Source organism: Apteryx mantelli, chromosome 4 (assembly GCF_036417845.1).
Source record: "Apteryx mantelli isolate bAptMan1 chromosome 4, bAptMan1.hap1, whole genome shotgun sequence".
In the NCBI taxonomy this organism is placed as follows: Eukaryota; Metazoa; Chordata; class Aves; order Apterygiformes; family Apterygidae; genus Apteryx; species Apteryx mantelli.
The window spans coordinates 24606661-24632554 of NC_089981.1; the positions used below are offsets into that span (position 1 = coordinate 24606661).

Below are 25894 nucleotides of genomic sequence, written 5' to 3' on the forward strand. Positions count from 1 at the left end.
AATTTTTGCAGTAACTTTTGTTTGTACATTTTAATGAGATATTGAAATATTTCAGAGATGCAAACAAACAGTAAACCTTTCTTGAAAAAGCTGAGTGCTATTGCTTTAACCCTTATCTGCATATTTCCTCACAGTGAAAAAAAGCCCAGCATTTTTAGATGTGAACACTGGACCCTTCATCAGGACCAACAGCTTTGCAGATGAGCTTGACCTGGAGGGTGAGACACTGTTGACCCCAATAACTCACATCTCACAGTAAGTCAAGGCTTTTGAATAGTGCATTAGTTGACTTAGACAAGAGAAGCCAATTCAGGTGGGAGGAGCTGAAGTATGGAGCTGATAGGGCTATCTCAGATATTTGCGTCAAAAGTTTTTACCTTGAAGTTGGTGTATGCTGTTCTGAGTGCCAGTAAATCTTAATGCTGACCTAAAGAAAAGTTCACTTGGCTGTGACACAGAGCTTTAGTTTTTAGCTAATGTCTGTGGGCAGCTGGTGGTTGATAGCCTCAAGATTTTCACATGGAGACAATGTGTGGGAGTATTTGCCTGTTGAGAATTATACTGCTCCTCCATCATCTTCCAATGGAATGGCTGTAAAGTGCATATTTTGAAATACTTCTTATATGAAATACTGGGCTCTCCTCAATTTCAGCAGCACCTTTCCTAACAGACAAGTGATGATCTGCATTGGAAGAAAAGATCTGTTTTGATCTTTATTACTGCTTTCTGGTATATAAAAATGGCCTGAAATAGGCTTGCATTTTTGTTGTCTTTGTTTCCTTTCTAAAAGGAGTTTTTCCACATAACTTCTATGCTAAACTATTATGTGCAGATTTTCAGATTATTCTCAAGGAGTCTTTGAACAATGGAGATTTAACTGGACTATGATTTCACTAGGAAAAAGGGCTTGAGAATTGCAAAAAGATTTTTATTTAGATATCTTAAAAGTTTTCTGTCATTGTTTAATTCACCCTCCTGACATACTTCTTATTTGCTATAGTGAATGTGTCACATTCTGTGAAAGATTGAGTTCATTCACCCCTCTAGTAGAGGAATGAGAGAGTTTCTTCTCCTACTATTCCTAGAAATCTGGGAATTTCGGCAGTGAAACCACAGATGAAAATTCTTGGCATACTTATATTTCTGAGGTACAAAACAAGCAGAAATACCTGCTGCCAATTTTCAGTCCTTCTTCCTGTGCGATATAAATAGCAGAGAAAATCATACATACTTTTGTATAACCTCTATAGAAGTGCATTTAAAAAAAAAAAAGTAGTTTACAGGGGGTCTCCCCCACCCCAGACAGAAGGACTTGCATTTTCAGCTGAACCATGTCAATGTACATATGCTTGTAGGCAGAGAATTTGTGAGGCTTTTATGCTGTGAGCTTTCTTAGTGGTACAAGCAGGAGGAGGAAGTCATAAATTTCCTCAAGCCTTAGATGGGAATAACTGAGCAGCAAAACCAGATCTAGAAGTTTCCTTTGCATAGCTTTTTAAAAACTTTAATTTACCACAACGTGGTAGGCTTTCTTTAAGAGCAGTCATCTTTTGTGCTAGGAGCTTTCATTATCCTTTTTTGGATTTGGGAATGACTTAGTTATTTCATGTTGTCATTTTTGTTGCTACATTTCAAATAGAAAGGTACTCCACTACTTTTAAGTTGCTAACTTGTGTTACATTTGAGTGGTTTTTTTGTTTGTTTGTTTGTTTTTTTATTAATGCTTGTAGGAGAGCTTAGGATAAAAGTAATATGCATCAGCTGAAAACAGATTACTTACTGAATCAGCACCCCAGTCTTCTAGTAACATACATATTTCTTTTTTACTTCCTTAATTTTTGGTCATAGCATTTGTTGTAATCCCCAAATTGCTCTAGATCATGAGTGATGGGGTAGTACAAAGCATATTCCCTTATATGACTTGATTGAGTCTCCGCTAGAGTGTAAGAAAGTGCTCATTGTGTACTTTTTTTTTTTTTTAAGATTCATAGCTGGATCAAATGCAAAACTGGATAAAATATGATTTGAAATGTGTGCTTTTGAAGCGTGGGTGCCAAGAAGTCGTAGAGCTGAGGACTGTTCATTAGAAGCACATTTACTTTGTATGCAGTTCATAAAAGGCCTGAAACATTGCCAGATAGACCTGTAGATATAAGGTCTTGGCAAAGTGTTAACAAAAGCCCTGTATTTTGTAATGTCAGTTGGTGTGTTGGTGTGTTCAACTAATAGATCTTACCAAATATTTTGAAATGAAAAGGGTTTTAATGTTTGTTTTACTGTTGGGTTGTGCTGTCTGCTTACATTAGAGGTGGCTGAAAAGCAAGCGCGCTGCACTGCAGCAGATACCGGTGCTGGTGAATGCCGAAGAGCAGTCAGTTGCCATGAATTATTTAGACACATGCTGCTTTTTCCATCTTCATTTCAAAGACTTAGGGAACAAATAACTTGTTACACATTTCAGTAGGACCTGAATGTTAGGCATTGGGTGTAGAATTAAGCCTCAAATTTAGGACTGAGCAATGGATATATTTCTGTGTGCAAACCCATCACCACTTAAAAATCTTCTGTGTAATAAAAGTGATTAGTCATTTCAGATCCTTGTCATTGTTTTTAATTGTCAGGCATGAAAGTTATGCTTTGCCTGAGAGAATCCAGGGTGATTTTGTTCTGATGTCCCCAGTTGTGAAGCATTTTATTTCCTTGAAGTCCATCATAGGTACAATATGATCATTCTAGATTTGTTGATAAGGAAATAAGCCACCATTATGCAAGTATTCCCAAGTATTTAACAAAAATACAGCGCCAGCTATGAAAACAAATTAGGTTGGGAAAAATCAAATTAAGTGCAAACAGCTCTACTTTCGGGTCTTAAAAGCAAGCCATAGTCTATCAGAGAAACAGAAGCATGAAGACAGTTTCAGAAGCGGAAGCATAATGTAAAACTCTTGATCTAAGGATGCTTGGATTTGGAATTAGTAGGACTATTTCCTGGTCAATTATATATTTATTGCAACATATGCATTAGTTTATCCAGAAACTACGGAAAGGTAACTCCAGAATAAACATTGATTTTTTTGAAAGTAATAAATACATGAGTAAGTATTACACAGTTAATTGGAGACACGCAACTGCAAAATACCTGGAAAGTGCCTTAGTTGACAGTGTGAAAAATATTTCCTTCTGACAGGTAATATAAATCTTCTGGCAAAAGTGTGGGGTACCTACTGTATTACTGACAAGAAGGCACTTGGCATCGTTCTTCTTTTTAAAAAGGGGGGGGGGGGGGAAGAAGAAGAAGAAGAATGCTAAGTTTGTTTCCTCACCTGCTTTGGCTGATGGAAAGCAAACATAATCTTTCAACCCTTACGATAAAGGGCTTTAGGCTTCTAGGCCTAAAGTCTCCTTTAAACTCCATTTCGGTGCCCTGCTTGCTTACGCAAAACTTATTCTCTTGGCTTTTTTTTGTGCAAGTGCATATTCCCACTGAGTGTAATAGGATCGTACTTGTCCATAATAGTAATGCAGGATTGTTTGCAGGACATAGGCCTGGTTGTATTTTAAGCTTGGTTTGGAAATGTATAACCTAATTAATACAGACCATTTCTATGGTATTATGCCATGTGGAAAGATTACTGTTCCAGTTAATCATTTCTTGCTACTAATTTTGAGGAAACAAAAATACGGAAGCAATTTGAGACCTGATGTTCAAACAAGAAATGGTTAAAATACCACAGAAAAACAGAGCTGCCAGCAGGTCCATGCAGGGATAGCAGTGCCTAGAAGAGTGGCTGCACCTATCCTGCAGGAGAGGTCGCACAAGCAGGACATGCAGATTCAGGCAGAGCAATCTACGTAATTAGCTGTCAGAGCTCACCTATAAAATGAACTGTAACAGTCATCTGAAGAATGCAGTAAACAGCATACTGTGCGAGATAAGACTTGACTCTTGAATGGTTTGTTTAAGTGTCTTTGTGGTCTGTTCTGTTGTAAAAGTGAAATGTAAAACGAGTCTGTAGCAATAGCACACCTCCTGTTTGGACTTTCCACTGTTTTCTTTCTCTCTAATCAGCATGTTCCCATATTGTCTTCTGTTCCCTGTCTCACTTCATTGGCTCTTTTGTTCTGTTTGCATTTTAAAGCAGCAGAAAATCGATGCTACTTACAACAGTTGAGCCTTTGTTACCAAGAGGTTCTGTCCATGTCTGTGTTCATATAATTGCTTAATTTCAGAATCTTTTTAAACTTTACATTTAGCATTAGTTGAAGTAGTAAAAAGAAATGAATAAAGCTTCTAAGCATACGACTGGGGGAGCAGGGGAAGGAGGAGGAAGAAATAAATTAAACTGAGCTGAAAAAGGAAGAGAAGAAAATGAAGAATCCAATACATCCTTATATAAGTACTTTTAATCCAATAAATCCTTACATAAGTACTTTTATTTCTTTAAAGAAGTTTAAAGAGAGCTTTGCATTCTCTCTGAAACTTTCAGAAACTCCAGTGAATCAAAAATAAGCACATATTTCTTATTCATTTCTATAGCTTCCCATTTTCAGTGTTCAACAGCTCATTAGACAGTGGTTTGTTTAGTCTGTTCCGATGTATAAACGGTTGGTATTTTTTCAGCTTCTTAATAAGAGTAATTGTGTGTGTTTGGGGGCGGGGATGACCATCTCTAAGTATAGTGTAAATTTAATGAAGAAATTTTAAAAAGAAATCAAAGATAGGCTTTGAACTCTGTATTTAGACTCTTTATATAAAGTAGCTTGATTTTCACAAAATTCAGAGAAACTGGTGAGACCCCTTAAGTAGCCCATATGTAGTTGTATCCCCTTGAGTACCGTATCAAATGAGCAATCACAGTCATAAGATTCTATTAACCAATATACTTGCTAGCTGTGCAACCTTTTTGCAGTATTCTTGATCTTTAAATTGTGGATACGGTATAACTCTGTATGCAACTTTGTCTCCAAAATGGTTTTTGAAAGCATTACTCTGGAGCCAGCTGACTTCAGAGGATGTATTTGTTGCTTAAAGCAGTTACTAGCATTGCAGATTTGTGTTCTTGTTGTCTATACGGTCAAAATAACAGTAATTCTCAATGTTTTAATGACTCTTCTCCACATTTCATTTGTCTCATTATTAGGGTTATGAAAATACATTTCTCAAGGTCAGTTTTGATTTTGTCAATATACATATATAGTCATTTTTCAAAATAGAGGCTTGCTTGCGTTGGCATACTGCTGCAATCTTAGGTTTAATGCAGTAGGCATATACTAAAGCACAACTGCTTTTAAGTGTATTTCCACGCTTACAAAATTCTGAGTCATAACATCAACTTTGTCTTCCTGCTATCTCTGTCAGCATCTCAGGGGTGGTAGAGAGCGTTTTAGGCATTGTATTATGAGTAAATGGCAGGTTCCAATGGTAGAGGCATTTTTAAAAATAAATCCTTTTTTTTTCTTTTCTTTTTAAGCAGTGCAATAGATGGAATAATTAGTGCTTTTTAATAATTTTCAGAGTAAGAAGAAATGACAACAGGTGGATCTTTCTGAATGATTCAAATGAATACTTTTGGACACTTCCAAATATAATTCAAATAATCCAAGTGTGCTGAGAAAAACCTGTGTGCAGTGTCCATGGTGCTGTAGTTAGCACTGGCTTTACTTTGAAAGAATGTTTTCTTTCTTGTTTCATTAAGATTTTTATTTGTGTTATTTGTAATGAACAGTATATAATCTGTTGGTATGAGACATAACCACGTTGTCCAGTGCTGAATGTGTTTTATAACTGTCTCTCTTCTGTAGGTTTATCAGTGAGTGGAATCCTTATTTGCTTTGATTTAATAGCTCATTTTGTAATATTCCTGCTTTTATCTTCCTCTTCTATGCCAAAACAACCCTGTGAAGTCTGAGCAATTTTTTTTTTTTTTTTTAACACTCTCAAGTGGTCAGATCTAATGGCTGACTTCTACTGTCACAGGAATTCTGTCTGAAAAGCTGCTAAGGATATTTAAACCGTGATTTGCATGAGGTCCATGTTGTTGTTAATAACGGGGCATATGAGGAGAATAGCAGTGATAGTAGTTATATGTAAAAACATGCTTAAGACCAAAACGTAATGTTCAGACATTGCTGGTCACTGTTCTTTGTGTTATTCTATTCATTTAATTTACTTGCAAAAGGAAGTTCTTCAGTGCTTGTGATATGATAGGCAGCATTTCTTTTTTGTTTGGCACTTTTTAGTATGTTATCAAATTCCTTTAGAAATAGTGTTTACAATCTCTGATGATTTAATAGTTTGCTAGAAAGGGGAAAGAACGTTTCCCTGAGTTATTCTCTTTGGCATGGAAAAACATCATATCCTGTGCTTTGGTTATAAATTGACCATAAATGTAGCAGCTAAGTAGAACTCTAGGCATATTAGAAATTTGATTTTTCTCATCTGTTCCAGCTTCTTTGAGCCATCTGAGGATGTGAAGTATCCCTAAAGCTGGCTTTAACAGGAGAAAGTTCCTCTTTTATAAGGAAATCCCCAAATAGTGGTGAGTGAGACACTCCAATGGTTTCAGTGTCATCATCCCATTCAGGTTTATCACTGCAGGTTATACTGCAGAGGAAAACAGCTGTGGCAATCCACTCCTAAACATGGCTAATCCCTTCATTAAACAGCGATTAACACAGTACGGGCATTGAGAAGAAGCTTCTCTAGCTTCACTTCACAAATTACTAGTTTGCTAGGTAGGCCAAGCTTCTGCAGGTCAAGAGCTAGGCGGCCATAGTAGAATAGGATGTAAGTAAACTTCTCTCTCTGAAATCTTGAAAGGCAAACGGGTATTTTAGGCCAGCTGTGTTCTTTGGTACTTTTTAAGAATTTTATTTCTGGCTTATGAGTATTGATTGATACCAGCTGGAAGCACTACCAAAATTGCCATGACATTCCCACTGTAGCAATGAGCTAATAGTAGCAGTCTTGCCCTTTTTTTTTTTTTTTTTTTTTTTTTTTTTTTTTTTTGGGTGCTACTGCCTTGATTCAAAGTTATCCTAAAAACTTCCCCGTTTGGCACCTGAAAAAGTGTTGTTGCTACTGCCATGCTGATAAGGGTGTTACCTTTTTCCCAAGTGCTATTGCATCTGTCTGCGTGTTTCTATTTCATCTCTCTAGGCTTATGCCTGGAGAAAGGTCCCTGTGTTGGGGACTGTTGTTGTTCTGTGTTTGTACAATACCCGACAGGCTCATGAACAGAGGTTCTGCACTCTATAATAATCATAAATACTTTTAGCATCTGATGCCCATTACCGAGTTGACTGAAGTTGACTGATTGTGTTTTCCACTTTACAGGCAGTTATTTCTATCCTTATTTTTACAAATAGATTACTGGAGTTACACAGAAGTTCAGACTTGTGCAGATCTTCATAGTGTCTTATTTCACCCTCAACACTGTAGTAGCTGAGCTGCTTCCAGCAGTGCAGTAATGAATGTGGCTAACATCTGTCCCATGCGGTTACTTGTTTCTTTTATCTTGTCCCTTAGGGAGAAGTTCTTGTGTACTATGGTAGGTGGTTGCTTTTTTTCATAGATTAAATAGAGTGGGTAGTTTACACCACTAGATCTGAAGACCAGAAGGGATAATTAGATCATCTCCTTTGATCTTGTAAAAGACAGACCGTAGAGCTCGATCGAGTTTAATTCAGCATTGCTGTGCTGTGTTTTAATATTAGCAAGAACACAGTGAAAGAATTGGCTTTCACAAGCTTAGGAAGTCAATAGGTGAAAAATTCAGTAAGGAACCCAGAGTCTGAGAATTTCTCTCTCTTATTTATTTTGCTTATTTATGTATTTATCAGGGGGAAAGCACTGGTAAATAGCAGTGCTGCTATTTACCAGAAGGTGGTAAAACACTGAACAAATATGTCTTGTGTTAAAGGTTACAAGCTTTTATGAAATAATATTCTCACAGTCTTTTCTCTCTTACCACAAATTTTCACTGAGGAATTCTAGTACAGCATAAGATTATTATTTGGCTGTTTTATGTTTCTGAAATAGTATAAAAGTAATGTGTTGACTTTTCCTAGTGTACAAACTGTCTAGGCAGAAGCTAAGATAGCTTAGCTATTTTTTTTGTGTTGCAGATGAACGTTGCATTCCTTGGTCTCCCAGTGCTGGTATACATCTTGATTGATGTTAAGTAATTAAACCAGACTCCAGCTGCTTAGTGATTCAGAAGTACAGGGCTCCTATGCTGTAAAAACAACAAGCAACTCCCCGCTTACTAACTTTTATCATTATTTGCTTTGGGCACTATGCAGAATAATACACACAAAAACTTGGGGGGAGGAAGGGGGAGACAATAAAAATGTTCCACTTTATCTAGCATTTTACAAAGTTAAATTTATGATCATCTTGAGTTAGCTCCAGAATTAAAATTAAAAGCATAAATAAACATTTTGTTCCTGTTATAAGGATAGCTTTACTTTTCTTTTAGATGTCGGGAGTGTAGCAAAAAATCTTAAAAACCTGAGTAGTTTATAACATATGTACTTCTGGGGGAGGGGGGGTCCCGAAACCCAGCACTTCCAGTGTTAAAATAATGATTTCCAATAAACTGGGCAGAAATTTTGCTTAGTGGTTTATTAATTGTATAATAAATAATAATTTTCCAATATTATGGTAATAAAATATTCATTATGAAGTTTTAGAATGTAATAAACTTTTAAATAGCAGATAAATTAGCATGCATTGAACTGTATGTACAGTGTTATGCCCACATATGCTGCATACACTATGCTAAAACAGTGCAACAAGCATATGCTCGAGCTCGAGCTTTGGCATCATGGCTCTCCGGCAAGAATCTCTTTGATATCGGTGCAAGGTTGTAGGAATGCCTGTCAAGATCAGTATATGCCAATCAAGAGACACAGCTGACCAGTGAGACTTTATTTAATGTGTAGAGACAAACTAGTAAGTGAACATTCCTGGCAAAATTCTAATTTTTCAAATGTGTTTGGATAACAAAGTGCATGATGTGAATGGGAAATTATGATTTTGCTCTTTGCATTGGTCAAGAATATTAACACTTTTAAATATTTTTTTTCATTAGTGAAATGCTGGCTATGGATGAGTGTATAGATACAGATATCTTTGTGTGTATGTTTGGAGCAGACATAGCTCAAAACCAACACACCATAGCAAGCAAATAGCTTGTCTAATATGTTATTGACCTAAAAGTCTAATTCCAGACTCAGTGATCAAGTCCAGGCGTGGAACAGTATGATATTAAAAACCAATAGTATGCATGACCCAAGGGATCCTTATATTTTAATACTTGGATAACATTTCATTTCTAATAAGGTCTTGTGAGAGCATCTTTTGTAGTAAAGTGCATTACTTTGGAAAAATGGAAATCACCAGCTGGTTTAAATATTGCTAAATAATGTAACAAGACAGCAAGGCTAAAGGAAAATACCTTATTGCAGCACTGTTAATGCACAAGGAAACAATTTGAAAAGGTGTAAAGGGGGCAGTTTACCTATTGTAATACTGTAATTGTTCAGGAAATTGCATACTGTAGACTTTCTGGGTAAAACTGATCTGAAAATTGCTGAAATACATTATACATTTTGACTTTTCCTACAAACTTTATTCCACAGTGCTTTACAAAGATATTTACTGCAGTTGCAGAATTAATTTTATTCTTCTCAAATACATTTCATGAGGTATACACAAGGGCATGAAATAGGAATAGGAGTTGAAGAATACAATCGGACTGGGAAAAAATCCTTCCCTTAAAGATCATCTCCTGAATAAATGCAAAAACCACCTACTTGCCTACGATGATGATACAGCAAAGAAGAGCCAAACATTGCTAAGTAAATGTGGGATAATTTTAATAGATTCTGAAATGATGTTTCAACCTGGCTTTGCATGGCAGCTCCATAACTTGTTTCCTCTCTTGCACTGAACTGACTTCTTATCCAAACAGCATCTAAGGATCATCTGGTTCGTCTTTTCTGAGACGTGCATTAAGATGGTATACCGGATCACATGTGGGTTTGTTTTGTTTTTTTTCACAAGTAAATACTGCTCCCAGTATGATGAGGACCCAATTCTGAATTAATTTAACCATTTCCTCCTGCTGTACTTCTCTGAAAATCTTTTTAGAGCACTGACTCTTCTTAAAGGATTTCTTCTGCAACTGTTTCTGGTCCCTAATGACAGTGTTTTTTTCCTGAGTTAAAAACAAGGTAAGTACACTATAACACTCTACCCTGCGAGATAGAACTGATCTAGCAAAGCTTTGCAGGAAAGTGCTTGCTTACTGAGCTGGAAGTTTTTGCTTGAAATGCTTACCAAATCCAAGAGAGAGGCCTAAGGCAGGTAGCTCTACCTGTGATCTTGGACCCTAGAGGCTTGAAGCACCGGGTGCCTGGCCTTTGGCACTGTGCCTGCAACTTAGAGGCCACGGGTGATCGCATAGCTGTTCACTGAAATTTACTTTCTTCATGTGAATACAAAGAATGAAAATAATTGCAGTTTCACAAAGCATCTCAAGGACTTCCAGTTTACACAAAATGGAAGCATGCTTAATTTTAGCCTGATCTGAATCAAAATCACCTTCAGGCTTTTTATTCAGGGAGCAGTTCATTACTTTTCCCATGTTACTACCTTGTAATCTACTGACTGCAGGCCTCCAGCCGAGAACACATCTTCTTATTTATTCTAATTGTTATCCCTATATGTAGAACTGGGTTTTCTTTGTTTTGATCACCACAGAAAGTTAGAGTGGGAAAAGCTAAAATTTTTTCTTTGCGTTGTTGACAAAATACTGTAAATACCTTACAGTAGTTGTCAGCTTTTTAGCAAACTAAAGTTAAGCTGACCTTTTGCCAGTGGTTGTGTTTTGGCTTGTGTTTTTCTTAGGTTCTTGCACTATGCTCATTTGTGTGGTTGCTGAGCATCTCTCAGGATAAAAGTAAATCAGGAAGCTAGTCATTGTGTCAGGGTCCTCCTCTACTTCTGTCTTTCCCGAGGAAACCTGATGCGTTTGCCTCTGTATGTTTGGCTTTTTTTCTTTCTTTTTCTCCATATGTAAAAGTTGTGCCTATCATGTCAAAAGGAAAGTGGACCAGAAAGGGATAACCTTTGTTGTCTGTCATCCTTCGTGTACTTTTGGTCTGGGGCCTGCCCTCCAGCAGAGCCCCATCTTCTGTGTAACCAGTTGTCATTGCAGTTGAACCCTTGTAGCATTTTTTAAAAGAAACCAGTGTAGACACTGGCTAGAATTTGCAAATAGGTCATACCAGTGCTTCTGAAAATTTTAACCCCCATAGGTATGGTGTCTGATTTTGAAAAATGGCAAACAAAAAACTGTGAACAAACAGCCTTTTTTTTTTTTTTAACAGGTACTATTTTATTATAGAAATAATTCTAGTATTTACAAATGATTGCCTCATTTTTATTTAATGCAAGAACCCCAAAATGTCACAACAGTCATTAATATTGTTTAAAGAAAAATATTAGTTGGGTTTCTGGCAAGCAGTTTATATTCATATTTGCTGTACAGACTTTTTCATGCATGTTAACCTGTTCTTACTTACTTCTGAGCCTTGTCTTGCTTGTTAAGAAAACATGCTGCAGTAGAAGGTGGCATTCAACAGTGTAACTCTTTTCAAGTTGGTCAGTTCTCTAGAAGGACTTCATTACCAGCAGAATTAGGCAGTGGTGAATGGTTTGAAAATCCTAACAAGCCATTGTTTTAAAATTTGGTTTTAGCAAAAAATGGAAACTTGTTTTGAGCTGTCCCACAGAGTTGTGTGAAAGGCCTTTTTCTTTTTGTCAGCAAAATGAGCTGTCAACAGCGCTTAGCAGATCTGAGTGAGTTTTAATGTGTGCAGTTATCTCTGAATGTTGTGTTTGAAAAACCAGAGAATCAAGCTTTCTATGAAGCATGAGTTACTCACTCAGATCTGTAAACCAGGGGTCAATTTCCCTCCGTTGCTCCATGCAAGTGTTCAGGAGCCTTGTGTTTGGAGCATAGAGAGGTTGCAGAGGTGAGATGCATCCTTTTTTTCTATTCTACCTCAAGTCTAGGTTGCTAAACTGCCACATGTGTGTATTTTTTCACTGTAGTAGTTTCCAGAGACTCCAGGCTGGATTTAGAGTCCTGCTGTGCTTGGCAGTATGCATACAAATGTCAAAAAGATCAGTCCTGTCCTGAGAGTTTATGCTGTACCTGCTCTTCCTGAAACAGGGCTGAAATAGAAAGCTCTGTTAGAAAGCAGTATTCCATTCTAGCGCAGTGTTGGGGAAAATTTGGCAAACTGGGATTCATAGACTATATCAGGGCCTGTTGTTCTCCTGTGCTGATCTATTTTTAGAAAAGCACCCTACTGTTTCTGTGATTTGGGGCAACTCTTTTTCAAATTGTGTAACATTTAATGGTTCTTATTATTACCTATTCCATAGAATAATGGTGGGGAGGCAGGAAGTCAAGTGCATAATTAAGTAAATGGTATAAAATTTGATCTGTGTTCTAGCTGTGATAAATACACTAAAAAGTTAAAATGCCATTCATTATTCCACTTAGTACTTCTAAATGTTTTGGCTTTGTGAACAATTTCTTTATTTAGAACAAAAGGTGGAGACTTGCATATGTGCTTTTTCCCAGAGGATTTGCATTGTACCTGGTGGTGTGTATATATATATGGAAACTATGCTGAAGACCATGTGAAACCTGTGTGTTTGAGTCCTAAAATGGCTGCAGGGATAATAAATAAATGGAAGGATGCAACCAAAGTATCTTTGTCCTTTAGTAAGTTTAGTAATTGTTCTCAATGTTTTTGAGAAAAAAAAATTATTTTAGAAATCTAAACCAGTCCTGTCTGTCTAAAATTTTTCGATACTAATTTGAATAACCTCAGTGGATTGCATTCTTACCATGCCCTGTGTAACACTCTGCAATCAAGATCCTTTACTTTTGCGGGGGGGGAGTGTTATAAAAGGCTATTTGCAGTTTTCCTTTTTTTAGGCCACCCACGTAGGGGCACCTGCCAGGTCTTCAGGGGTACTTCCTTTACTCTGCAGGACTCAGGGGTTTTATGTAAGTGTATGTGTTGTGTCTCATCCATTCATCATTATTACAACTTAATGTAGGTCTCAGGTTTGCTAAATTATGTTAAATCACTTCCACATTGAAACACATGAATAATTTTAAATTACCATATGTTAAAACAGCAGGATCATATTATTAGAGCTCTGAAATGTTTCTGTCTTTTTGTTTGAAAGATGTTTGATGTTTTACTGTAAATTATGAATTGGCAAATAGTATATACTATAGGCTTGCAGCATTACTAAGAATTGGAACCTTTAAGATGTACCACATCCAGCATTTCCCTTTTTCTGAGGAAGGTATAGTTTAAAGATATGAGCTTCTCAAACACAGTTCAGTATAAATCATATCTAATGGAGTTGTGGTCATTAGGGCTTGCAGTTCCCCTGAGAGGAGTATGAGTTATTAGAAATATTAGCATGGCAGGAGCCTGTCATTTGCTAATGACTTTCTCATGCATACAAGGTGTCGCTGTATTGGAAGAAGGTGCAAGGGAAAAAAGGAGGGAGGGAGAGGAAAGAATAGAAACAAGCTCACAGTCTGAACTTTGAGAAGATTCACATCTCAATTGCAAATTTTTGAGTTCCTCTGTAATTAAACAGGACATTTGTGTAGAATAGAGAGCATAAAACATACAGTGAGAAAAATGAGATTGACAGGTAAATGGAGTTACACATGACTGAGAAAACATTTGAAGTGCGTGTGGTAGTATTGATAGATATAGCACAGAGAATGAAGAAGAAAGATCATTTGGATAGTAGGAAAGTGAAATGAGTCTGAGAGCTGTACCTTAATTACTGGCTTAGCCTTGGCCCATCTGTCTTCCCTCTGGTCAGTTCATTGGAAGGCGAGAACATTACAAACATCTGAATGAGCAGCTTTTGGGAGGATTGGAGAGGACGGGGCAAGTCTTAGAGATGCTGTGGTGAAGAAGTTGAATTGTGGGGGAAAGAAAGAGGAGGAAAGAGTAACTGAAGGATATAAACTTCATTGAATGGGAAGGACAGTGGTATCAACAGGGAAACGAGCAGCGAATATGAGAGAGAAGTTAGCTGATATTTGTGATGCTGCAGGGCACGTTTATCCTTGGTATGTGATGCCTTTAATTCTGTTGACATTGGCATATTTGAGTGCCTTAGATTGTTAAAGCTGGCCTGATGGCTTCATATTTTCAGAGATTAGTTTTGGTGATGCTGCATTCTAGACATCTAGGCACTCCTCTAGGGATTGTGTGGATCTGGAGGTCTGTTCAGAAGCACTTTCCAGGAAATAAACTTAGTCATTTCTTCCTCCTACCTTTCCATTCAGAAGCTTTACAGTTTCATGATAGGGAAATGTGAGATTTGATGTGAATAAGACTGGTCTTTTAGAATGTGGGATTTTTTTTTCCCCATCAATTCAATTCAGTTTTTATCTGAATTTATTTAATTCTTCACTTTTCCCCTCAGTTTTTGTCTTTCCAAGATTCAGTGGAAATCCTTGACCCAGCAGTTCTCCCTGCACCTGTGTTTTAGGCCTGCCACTAGACCCTATTTATAGAAGACATTAGTGTTCTGCAGCCAGGAATTATTTCTCTTCCCTGTTCATTTTTCCTACTGTCACTCCTAACGATTGTGTGCTCCCACCCAGGGCATGTGCCAGTAGGGCACAGTGGCGGCTGATTTGCTAGAAGAAGGGAGGGGAGTCACTGGTGGCTCTCCAAACTCAGAGAGTCCCAAGGAGAAACTGAAGGGGGGACCAGCAACCTGGAGTCAGTACTGAAGGCTGAAGAGTAAGCAGACTTGTAGTCTGGTTAACTATTCATATAACTTTGCTTTCTATGCTAGCTTTTCCTGAAGGTGGATGAAATGGCCAAAAATAAGGCATTTTATTTTATTTTGTTGTGATCTGGCTTTTTGAGGGGGAAAGGTTCTAGTCCAAGTCACTTCTCTACAACAGATGTTCTTCCTTGGCTGGAGTGCCTCTCCCTCTTTTATTTCCTTTAACCTAACCATAAAACAAGGCACCTACTTCTTCCCTTGGTTCTTGGTGACAAACATCTAATCTAGCTCTGCCTGCCTGCCTCCCATCTGCCAGCATCATCCACAGACTCTCATTGACATTCACCCTCTTGGTGAAGGAAAAAAAACCACAACTGCCCATGTTTCCTTGATGGCAGGTCTCTCCTGTCTGGCCAGAGTCCAAAGCCTTGTTTAGCACTTCTCGTGTGCCACATGGGTTACTGATGCCTGCATAAACCCCACGTACCTACTTTGGCTCCCTGTGCCGTAGGGACAGATCATAACATTTTGTAGCACATTTGAAATAACTTCTCAGTTTCTCAAAACACGCATAGTATATTAATACATGTAAATTATATATGGGACCAAATTCTTATTAGAAAATATTGCAACCCATATGAATCCCTCAAAACTTGCAACTAAGTATTTAGCAAGGTGTTGCTTTTTTGAGGCAAATGATTTAATATGTAAGCATACAACCTGTATGTTGTACAACTTGAATATGCCTATGTGCATATCTGGGCCTCTGTTGATGCCCTTTGCCAATTTTAATCTTGTAGTGTAATCTGTTCCACATGTTGACCCAGGCTTCTACATTCAGACCTCTTAGTGAATTACATTTTGCATCTAACTTGCTGAAGCTGGCTAACAAGCTCACTGTGTGCTGTTCTATAATCAATTTTATAACTGATCTGTAAGATACTAAATTAGGAGAAACAGTTCAAAAAGGGATTGTACACTGAAAACAGCCTTTGAGAGGGAAACAACTATTTTTTTGTCATCAGTGAATCTGTCAGTAATTTAGAATTGTATCATTTCAGAAATATGTGTTGATATTTTCTGAATTCCTTTCTAACATCTGTACCCTGCGTTTTGTTTCTAAAAGTCCCATGAGCTGTAGCACTCTAGTTTCGTACTGCATTTTTTTAATCTTAAAAAATAGAAGTAAGGAGAGATGTTGAAAGTCCTTCAAGGAATTCCTCAGCTAAAGCAAGTGGATCTAGTTTAACACAAGGGGGCAGTCATGTTATATATGAAATTATGCCTACCTTTAAGTTATTCGTGGGTTAATAGTCAACTGGATGACAAAATTAATATAGTAGGGTGGCATGAGTGCATTCTTCTTATATATCAGCAGCATATACTGATGCTACAAATAGAATGGAATGGGAGCCAAAATTTTATGAAAAAAAGTATATCAGTGTGTATATGATGGCAAAATGAGTGTTTTTTTCTTGTATATTTCCATTGTCGATAAGGTTGTAGAGGAGGTACGTGACTGCAGTACTTTCCGTATTTGTCACTTCCAGGCATCTCACTGAAGTGTTGATATCTCCTCAGGCTGGAGAATGAGAGGAAATCTGAATATCTTTTAAAACTCTGGATATAAAATGTTTTAGCTGGAAAGTAGACTTTTTTTAATTTAAAAAAAAAAAGACTGTTGATTCTGTGAGAAGGCTTGAGTAGGAAATCTCTCCATGTTTGTTTTGGATGGGAAATAGGCTAGCACTCTAGATGCCTCATTTTAGGCTTTCTTCTCTCTTTTGCACCCCTGCTCATGATATTCCTGGAAAGACCAGTTGGGTAATGCTCAGTGCCATTAGTGAAGACTCAGTGCAATTATTGGCTTCAGTGCTTGCAAAGCATTAAAATGCTTAAGTTGGTACCTCAGTCAAGTTGGTACCCGAGTTCTGGATGTGGTGGTAGTGTTTTACCTGGATCACAGTCCTCTTCTGTTTGAAATACTCAACTACTCTCAACATGAAACTGAATCTGCTTGATTTGCCTGGTGGGTGAGGTTGCAGGAGTAGAGAGATCCAACACTGTAATCTAAAAGGAAATTTATGTTAGTCCTAATCTATCATGGCACATAAGGAACAAGTCTTGCAGCTTAATTTTAAAAGTTTCAAATGTAGGTCCATGATGAGAATAGGTCTCTGGGCAGAATTCAGGGAGGAAAAATAAGTTAGCAGCTTATAGCATGTTATCTAACTCTAAATTTGGAGCTTGTTTCCTATTAAGAAGATCCCATATTTAAAAGCTAACAGACCTGATCATTAGTTGCTTTAGTATTCTGCTGCTGAACAAGGGTACCCATAGCATTCGCTCACTGAGCTGGTTTCAGAAATTTCCCTGGTTTCTGGTATAAGTGACAGCAGCCTCTAGACTGGTAGGTCCATATGGGAGGCAGTGCTCTTTAAAGGCAGTTGGTAACTCAATGTGACTAATATGTATCGTGCTCCAGGACATTCTCATCACTCTGCTGTCACCAGCATTCGGCGGGTGATCCCCATAGATTGTACCACCATAACTCCAGCATGCCATACAAAAGTTCCCTGGGAGCCAGCATCCCTTTTCTCCCTTCTCCCACTTTTATGGTACTTGCTTAGCAGACTGCTGTAAAAGTGTCACTGCTGTCATACTTTGGTTATTTGTCTTTCAGGAGGCATGAGATATTGATTTAAGTGTTTTGTTATATACCTTTTTTTTTTTGAGTATTAGTTTAATCATTTGTGGCATGCTTTGTTGTCAGGAAAGAAAAAAATTCAGAAGATTTCTGCTTCGTGGGTTTCAATATTTTAAGCTCCTTAGCCAGGTAAAGTTAGCAAGAAAAAATGTGAAGTGCATGCACCACTACATAAATCAGCATCTTTAACCTAGTATTACAAGGAAGCAAGGCCAGTGTGATCATAATGTCTCTGTCTCCAGATGCCAATCCTTGAATAACCTTTGAACACATTGGCTGGTTTTTACCTTAATTTCACAGGAGATAGAAGCCTAAATGATACTAAGTTTCGCAAAAATAAGCAGTCGTGGGGGAGAGGAGGAAGAGGGAAAGCTCACAGTGCCTCCGCTTAAGGGAAAGGTTTTAGTCATCTTATTAGACAGCCTTCTTATTATACAAGGCACAATCCACACAGGGAGCAACAAGAAACCAAGCTTTGTAAATTCCTCTATGCATATAACTTTTTCTTCTCTTGGGGAGAGGATGAGACAGTATCTAGGCTTGAAAGATGGGAAATGCCTATAATTTAATGAAGTGAAGCCCTACAGTATCCATATGCACACCACATGAGCAATGAAATCGTTAGGGAAGATTGCAGTAATAGGCCCAACTGTGTTCATTATGGAGCAGTAGTTCCCCTATTTATAGTAAGCCAGAATCTTTACTGCTGTTAAACCGTTGACCCTGATGAACCATCCCCTTCCCACACAAACGCACAAAATCAGGAAAGATTTTCACAAATGCTTTTTCCTGTCCTCTGCATCACCAAAAGCACAAGGTGATCTGAAGTGAATTTGACCTGGATGATGAGACAGATTAATCAGAGTTTCAACTAGTATTTGGAGACTGGCTTGAAGGGTTTGGAAGCTTTTCTGGAAATTTACCCGGGGGTATTTTTTTATTTTTCTGTTCTTCTTGGCATGTAGGTTCAGATCGATTTCATATGACACTTCTGTGGATGTTTTAATCCTCACGCAAAGCCTAACTAGTGAGGTGACATTAACCTTAAACTAGGTATTTTCACTTCCAGCATAGTTCTGCTCCCGTTGTGAAATTGTGTATACTATACTCTAGGTTATAGACAGAAAAGTAAGTATAACAAAGCTCTGTTTGGAAGAGATGGGGAGAAAAATATTGCAGCAGTTCTTTGAGAATGTGTGGCTTAGAGTATCATTCAAAGTATTTCTTTCTTTTAAATAGCAATACGTTTTACTTATCTCCATGAAAGGACAAAAACAAGTAAGGTGTACATTCCAAAAATATCTGTATTGTGTGATAGGGCTTGAAGAATAAGGGTTGTGTAGAAGTCCTTTATTTACTTTCCTTCAATACTTGCCCCTCTAAGCTGTTCTATCTTAACCCACTTTTTAATGTGTACATCCACAGGAGGTAAAGCACTGCTGTATTACAGGCAGGGAAGTAAGCTACAGAAAGTGCTGATTTAGTATTGGTTAGACAAAAAGTAGCCTAAAGATGAATATAAATTTACAGTTGTTAGACTTAAAGTAAGTTTGTGAGACAGGGATGCCTTTTTCAGAGGTATTGCATATATTCAGATTTGAGATGGAGGAAGGAATTGTTACTTTTCTGTACTTAATATATAAAATTCAAGAGCAGCTACATCTGAGTTGGGATCTATCCACTTTCTTACACCTTTTACTCTCTCTGGACAAACATGTTTAAATACATGTTTAAATCAGTTAGAAGTATTGCTTAAAAATGAAAGCAAATTGAAGCTGTATCTTTTCTTTTCTATTTTTATTAATGAGTGCTTCATTAAGAAAATAATATCTAATGACATTCCTTAAAAATAAGCATATAGAACAATATGAAAGGTGGGGAGTGGGGAAGCACAATGGTATGAAAATGTGAAACATTAGGAAGTGGCACATCTCCACTCCCCCAAAATATTAGAATCCACTTGACACTGCAAATGGATGTTATAGATTATATCAATCAGTTTGATGTCAACATGATGTCTTGGGCAGTTTAATCTCATTCCATTGCCTGGTGTGACAACTCAATTCAAGGAACTACTCGACTACTATTTGAACCTTTAAAACAAGTATCAAAGTGGGACTTCCATACAGGTCTCCTGAAGTACATTGGGGCTCTTTACATACTGGAGGGTGAGCGCGTACTTATGGGCCTTCCTGTAACATTGTTAAACAACAGATTTTTTCCCCCCTCCATTAGATAAAAAAGTTAAAGGTTTATTCATTGGCTTTTCATGGGAGTTGTCGAACCCATGGATAAATCTGTGGCCAGAATCCTCTGTCCCTATGTCCCTTTCACTAGAAGGACGAAATACATACTTTTGCAATCTGTCTTGTGTGTGTGAATGATTATTAAAAACACCTTTTTATCTTGTAAATCTTTTCCATAGGAAAAAAGTTGTCAATATTTGAGGGATTAAATTCAAAGTGGTAGCATGTACATTTTCGGAAGTTTGGTTTTAACTTTGGGCATAGGCTCATTTATAATCCTCGTTGTACAATGTATTTGTTCTCTTCGACAGTTGAATAAGGGGGAAAGACATGTTGAAAAATGTGTTCCTGTCCTCTTTTTCTGTGTGCTTTTCTCTACATCTGTGCTTAGCAGAATCCCTCAGGGTATCCTGGATTGTATTTACCAGGAAGAAAGAATACCTGACCAGACTAGCATTACTCCTCATGATTACGGTGTCATCAATTAACTTACATGACTCAAAAGTGAAGCTTGCCAGTCATTTTAAAGCTTTGGATAATGAAACTCAGGAAGTTTGTTCCTACGGCATATTTTTTCAACCTTTGTTTAAAATAGTATAAAATAACTTCCTTTAATTGTGGAAATATACTGTTGGCAAAAAGGCAAGGGCAAACTGTAGCTCTTTATACATTAGAAAAATGTCAGTCCATCATATTTGACAGGTTAGCACTGGTTTCTCAACGCATTGAATAGTAGACAAATAGCAACAGTATAATAATTAAAGCTTAATCCATGTAGTCATAAACTATTATAAGTAATTGCGACTATTGCAGCTTATGAGTTTTGTTTTTCTTATCTTTCATAGTGGGATTCTTTTCCCCTTAGAAAAGGGAAATGGCTCAGTGCTTTTGAAGGCCTGGTAGGACAGCTTGGCAGTTATGTAAGCAGCTGTCTGCAGAAATTCATTAAATGTCTGATTGTGCACAGCCATGTCTGACCCTTGGTGTTCGTGCTGAGCTTTTCCCCTGCCAGCTACCTTCTTGTCTCTGGCTGATACTGTAGACATTCATTTACAGAGATGCAGATTTCACTGGTCCTCCTCACAGTAAAGTATGGCATGATCCCTTTAACTTTATAGGCAGGGGTTCTCTTATTTGTGTGAAATGAGGAAGGAATTTAGTCTCTAAATGGTGTGGCTTCACAGTATGAAGAATGTGGTACAGTACAGTACCTCCTGGCTACTTTTCTGTTTATTTGGTTAAGGCTTTTCTGTGTCATGAAGTTCATGGGCAATTCTAACGTTAATGGCAGACATAGATTTTTAGTATTTCTGGGTGGTGCTGAACAACTAATATAACTGGAATTTGTGACCTTACCTCCAGTGCTTATTCTGTTTCATGTAATATCACTTTATCTCCTCTACTCAGATTTTTAATTTTTCCAACATCATAATTGCATTTCATCAAGATCTGTAAAATGAATCTTACAGCTCATGTATTTCTTAGCTCTACTAATGTGTTGATTTACACAGTTTATAGCCAAAAGAGTCTTAAGATCAATATGAAACTCCTCTTGGTCTCTGGGACTGTGAACAATTTTTGTTTTTTCACCTGTTCAGACTGAGAGGTGGCAGGACTAATTCAGGCCAAGACTGTGAAGCCACAAGACGCAGGACAAAGTATAAGAGTTAGTCAATCACCAGAGTATATACAAGAGCTGCAAGTTTTAGCAAACATTTTCTCAGGGAAGATACAGTGGAACAAAAAGGTTATTAAAGTTTTCTGAAGGTAAGTTTGGTCATCATTTACCACATTGTTCTAAGGTGGCAGAAGGTTGTCAAGCTGTGGTTTCTGGCTCCTCTGCCCTAGTATGTTCACTGGTACTTTGTTTATTATCTAACCTATGAAATTTCATAATACAATGCCATTGTATTGGACAGTAATTCTTGTATTGACCAAGAGATGCACCATACAAAATGCCAAACTCTGTAAATCAGTTAAGTAGGTAATTAAGCCAAAGGAAGAATACACAACTTTGGGGAGTTGCTGTCTTTTGAACATGTAGGCCCTGATTCAGGTAATTGGTTAAGCATACATTTTGAGTGCTTTCAGAGCTGTAATAGCTTCAATGGAGGTAATGTTTTGTTTAACATACAGCATGTGCCTGCGTGCGTTGCTGAATCAGATCCAGCTGAATCCCGGTAGAAGATCAGGGATTAGAGCTGAGATTCTCTGATTCTCCTGTTTGGACTGTGTCTGCCAGCTGTGAGCCAGGTTGAGTAATCATAGCATTGCCAGCCTCAAAAAGTTCATAAATGGTGATTTTTAACTTCTTGTTTTCCTGGCACATGGGATGCACATAATTTCGAGCCCTTTTGTAAAGCTAAAAATACATTTCAAAAGAATTGGAGATGTCCACATAAATCCTTGAAGTAGAGCGTTAAGAAAACATCAAATACCAAAAGATACTTATGATAAAGTGGCAGTCATTGATACACTGTATCTAAAGTATCTGCTTTAATCTGCCCTCATTATGGGACAAAATGTGGGAAAGACATTTGCCTCATTATTGCTGCAACCATTTCTCTTGTAATTTGTCCTCTACGAGAGAAAGTGCACCCTAGTTTCTGGTTTCTTTTAAACTGGTTTAACCACTTTATTGGTTCTGTGCTGATCTATCATCACGCTAAACAATTACAATACACACGTGCCCACAGAGATGCAATATCTAATCCAAAGATGTCCTACAATTTGGAGAAAGTAAAGAAATATCGACATTATTTTCACACAAGAACCGAGACACACAAGGAGCTAACATATTGGTTAGGTACATACTGTAACCACTCTGGAAAGATTTGAACATTGATAGAGTATGAACTGCTTGTTGATTCTTCTGTAGTTTAAACATGCAACTGGTGCAACTTGGAAATTAATGTAGTTTGAGAGTGAGGATTGCCATGGAAGTTTTGCTCCAGTGATTCTATAACTATCTCCCAAGTTCTTGATAAGTATTTCGGTGTTTTTCTTGAATATCATGCTTTTTCTTGATCCATATATTGTCTTTTTCATTTGCATGCACCTGCATCTTTGTTTCCTCTCCTCACCCAGTGAGATGGAAACAGTTCAACTGATCATTATTGAGAGGAAACCTGGTTCTAGTAGAAAGAGAGGAGGAGGAATCTGACTTCTTGGAAGATGCTCATCTATGCACAAAATAAACTCAAGAATAGTGAAGAAACTGAGACATAGAAAAAGGATTTTTTTATTTCACTAGTTAAATTTTGCTAAAACTTTTTGCCTACTTCAGCTGGCATAGATCCTTTAATGTGAATTTTAAATCTAGAATGTTTGTGAACTTGATCCATGAGAAATATATTTAAGCTGACAGCGAATCAACAGTGTTTTTTAGTGCCTAGAATATCTGGTAGCAGGGTCCCATTTTTGCAAAGGCAGAGCAGAAGGTATGCAATAGAAGTCAGGGAAAAAACAGCACTTAAGCCCCTTGACCTTGGGAAAACTAGAGAGCAGCTGGGCCTAGTGCAGGACAGACACATCAGCCTGGTGCGTGTCCAGGGAGGAAGCTTTACCCAGGCTATCTGCAGTGTGTGTGTATGTGTATATATATGCTATTTATATATTTCTTTTATACACGCACACACACGCACACATATATATATGTGCATATGTGTGCGTATATTCATTTACATGATCCAAGCGAGTGCTTCCCCTCTGCTACACCACTTGCTCCTCTCTGCTTTCAAGCTGATTTGTATTCCTTAATTGCTCTTGTACTTTTGGCAGCTGAGGTATCTTTTGTGCAGGGAAACCTGATTACATTTTCTGTCTAATCTATGACTTGCTTGGCAGTTTTGTTAATATTATGAACAGATTCTTTGCAGCAACCCATTCTTCCTTCCTCCACCCAGCATTTTATATCTCTGAAGTTTTCTGCCAATATGCCTTTTCTTTAACCTAAGAAAATTAACTACGCATGTCCTGTACTTTCCACTCAGATGCCAGCATAAGCAGTGCAAGACTTCTGTTTTATAGTGTCGTCATAAATTGTGATTCATTTATTGACAATTTCTGTTTAATAATGATGCGACTGCATTCTCACAGACGTGCACGCTTAGGCCCTCTATTCTGAGAGCAGAAAACGCATTTCTAAAAGCCGCAGCAGAAGCGTGTGTGAGTTCGCTGCCGAGGCATACGGTGCGTAGCTCCTTTGCTGCCGAAACCGCCCGGCTGCCTCCGCATTCCTGCGCTGCTCCCTGCGTTTGTCCGCCGAGCGCAGCCACATGTTCAGTCTAGCAGCTCCGCTTTCAGCCAGCGTTGGAGCAGTGGTTAAAAGAAGATGCACTCATGTGGAAAATCCTGGCAGCAGGCCCCAGGGGTTGTGTTACAGCAGCTGTCCTCGCCGGGAACACATTGATGTTTACAGTGTGTATTTTTCCATGGAATTTTGTTTGCCTGTTGTATATATACAATGCAGACTATTCTTCTCTGTGTGATATATATTTGAGTACTTTATATACAAAATATTTTCTGTGGTAATATTTATATATTTAATGTGAATGCAGATGTAAGGCAGATACTGGTTTAAAAACCTTCGCAGTTAAAAGTTTGATATGTAATAATTCAAAATTAAGCAGCATTTTTGAAACTGAAAAAAAAAGCCTTAGTGATCTGAAACATGCAGTCATGCTTTACCATACATACTGACAAACCTGGGGAAGGATAAGAGAGATACTTTTTAAAAGAATCTATTTCTTTATAAATAGAAGAACTAGTAATTTCTTTTTCATAGGTATGTTATGTCTTTTTCTCTATTTGCATTGAGCTTGGAGCCTTGAGATGGTGTTATAATCTAAATTGCAAATGGTTTAACTGTCAGTAACAATATTGGATGACTTGATACAGGATGAAAAACCCCTTCCATGTTATTTTTTTTCCCAATATATCAATGTAACGTGGTGTCATTTGTTCATAGCTATTTTTAGTGGGGTTGTCATTTTAGCAACTAGTCTATAATTGTCATAAGCGTATGATGATGATGTAACTCCTTCTGCCCCAGTCATGCTTCCATTAGTTCTTTGGGAGGAATTTTTTCCTTGTTTTATATATTTTTTTCTTATTGAGGTCATGCCTGTGGAATTCGATGTGCCTTGCATTGTTTTCCAAAGCCCTAGTTCAGCAAAATGCTTAGACCTACTTATTCAAAGTGGATGTCAGACAGCTATTGTCTTGAGTAGGATTTAAGTACTAGCTTAAGTGCTTTTTGGAGCATCGAGTGATATGTAGCTTATGGATAAGCAAATGTTAATTTTTTTTTCTTGGGTTCACATCTGTGATAAGGTGGATATGAATTAATTCAAAAGCCAGTTCCACATCTGCGTGACTGCCCTGGATACTTCCGAGTTCTGCCTGTCATAACAGCACCGTTGTGTAATGCGCTGAGGCATGGGGAAAAGAAAGAGAACCTCCGGGTGAGCAGACCCTAATGCTTTTGGCTACTTCTGTGAAAAAAGAGGAGCAGCATAACGCACATACAAAATCAAATGGGCATCTGGAACCCTCTGTATTCTAGCTGAACATGTTCTCTTTAATCTCAGGAAATGTCTACCTTTGGGTTGGATCATCTGACATTTCGCTGTTGTGATAGGGTGTAGGTGGAGAGCCCAGTAGTCTAGCCAGTTTTTGGCAATTGCATGTGCTGAAAAAAATATGGAACAAAGTTTTAAGTAGCATTTGGATGAACGCATGCAGTCTTAGACATATGTCCTAGGTTTATGGGAAGGAGTAGTTTTTTTGTGTGCAGGTCAGCATCCAGATTCTTCTCAGACTTACAAAATCACACCCTGAAGTTTGCAGTCTGGCTTAATTAACAAGCATCAAAAAACCCACCCAAATGGAATAAGGAACATGAGAACTAGACTGCTTAGCCTATTCCAAAAAGGTCCATGCTCCTGTATGGGGGCTCAGTACCTATGCTGGGGTAGTGCCCAGGAGTCCATCGCTGCGTTACACAGTGAGATGCTCTCTACCTGTACCGCAGGGAAGCTGAGCTCCCATCCTTCCCTAGCTTCTCTCTTCACATCC

The 25894-nt window shown here is 37.9% G+C and overlaps 1 protein-coding gene across 1 annotated transcript in view; it reads left to right on the plus strand.

Moving 5' to 3' along the window:
• KCNQ1 (potassium voltage-gated channel subfamily Q member 1) overlaps positions 1 to 25894 on the plus strand; it is a 376056-nt gene that overhangs the window by 122706 nt on the left and 227456 nt on the right. Inside the window, exon 13 of the mRNA XM_067296019.1 lies at positions 135 to 255. Coding sequence (XP_067152120.1) covers positions 135 to 255 — 121 coding nt within the window. The remainder of the gene's footprint in view (positions 1 to 134; positions 256 to 25894) is intronic.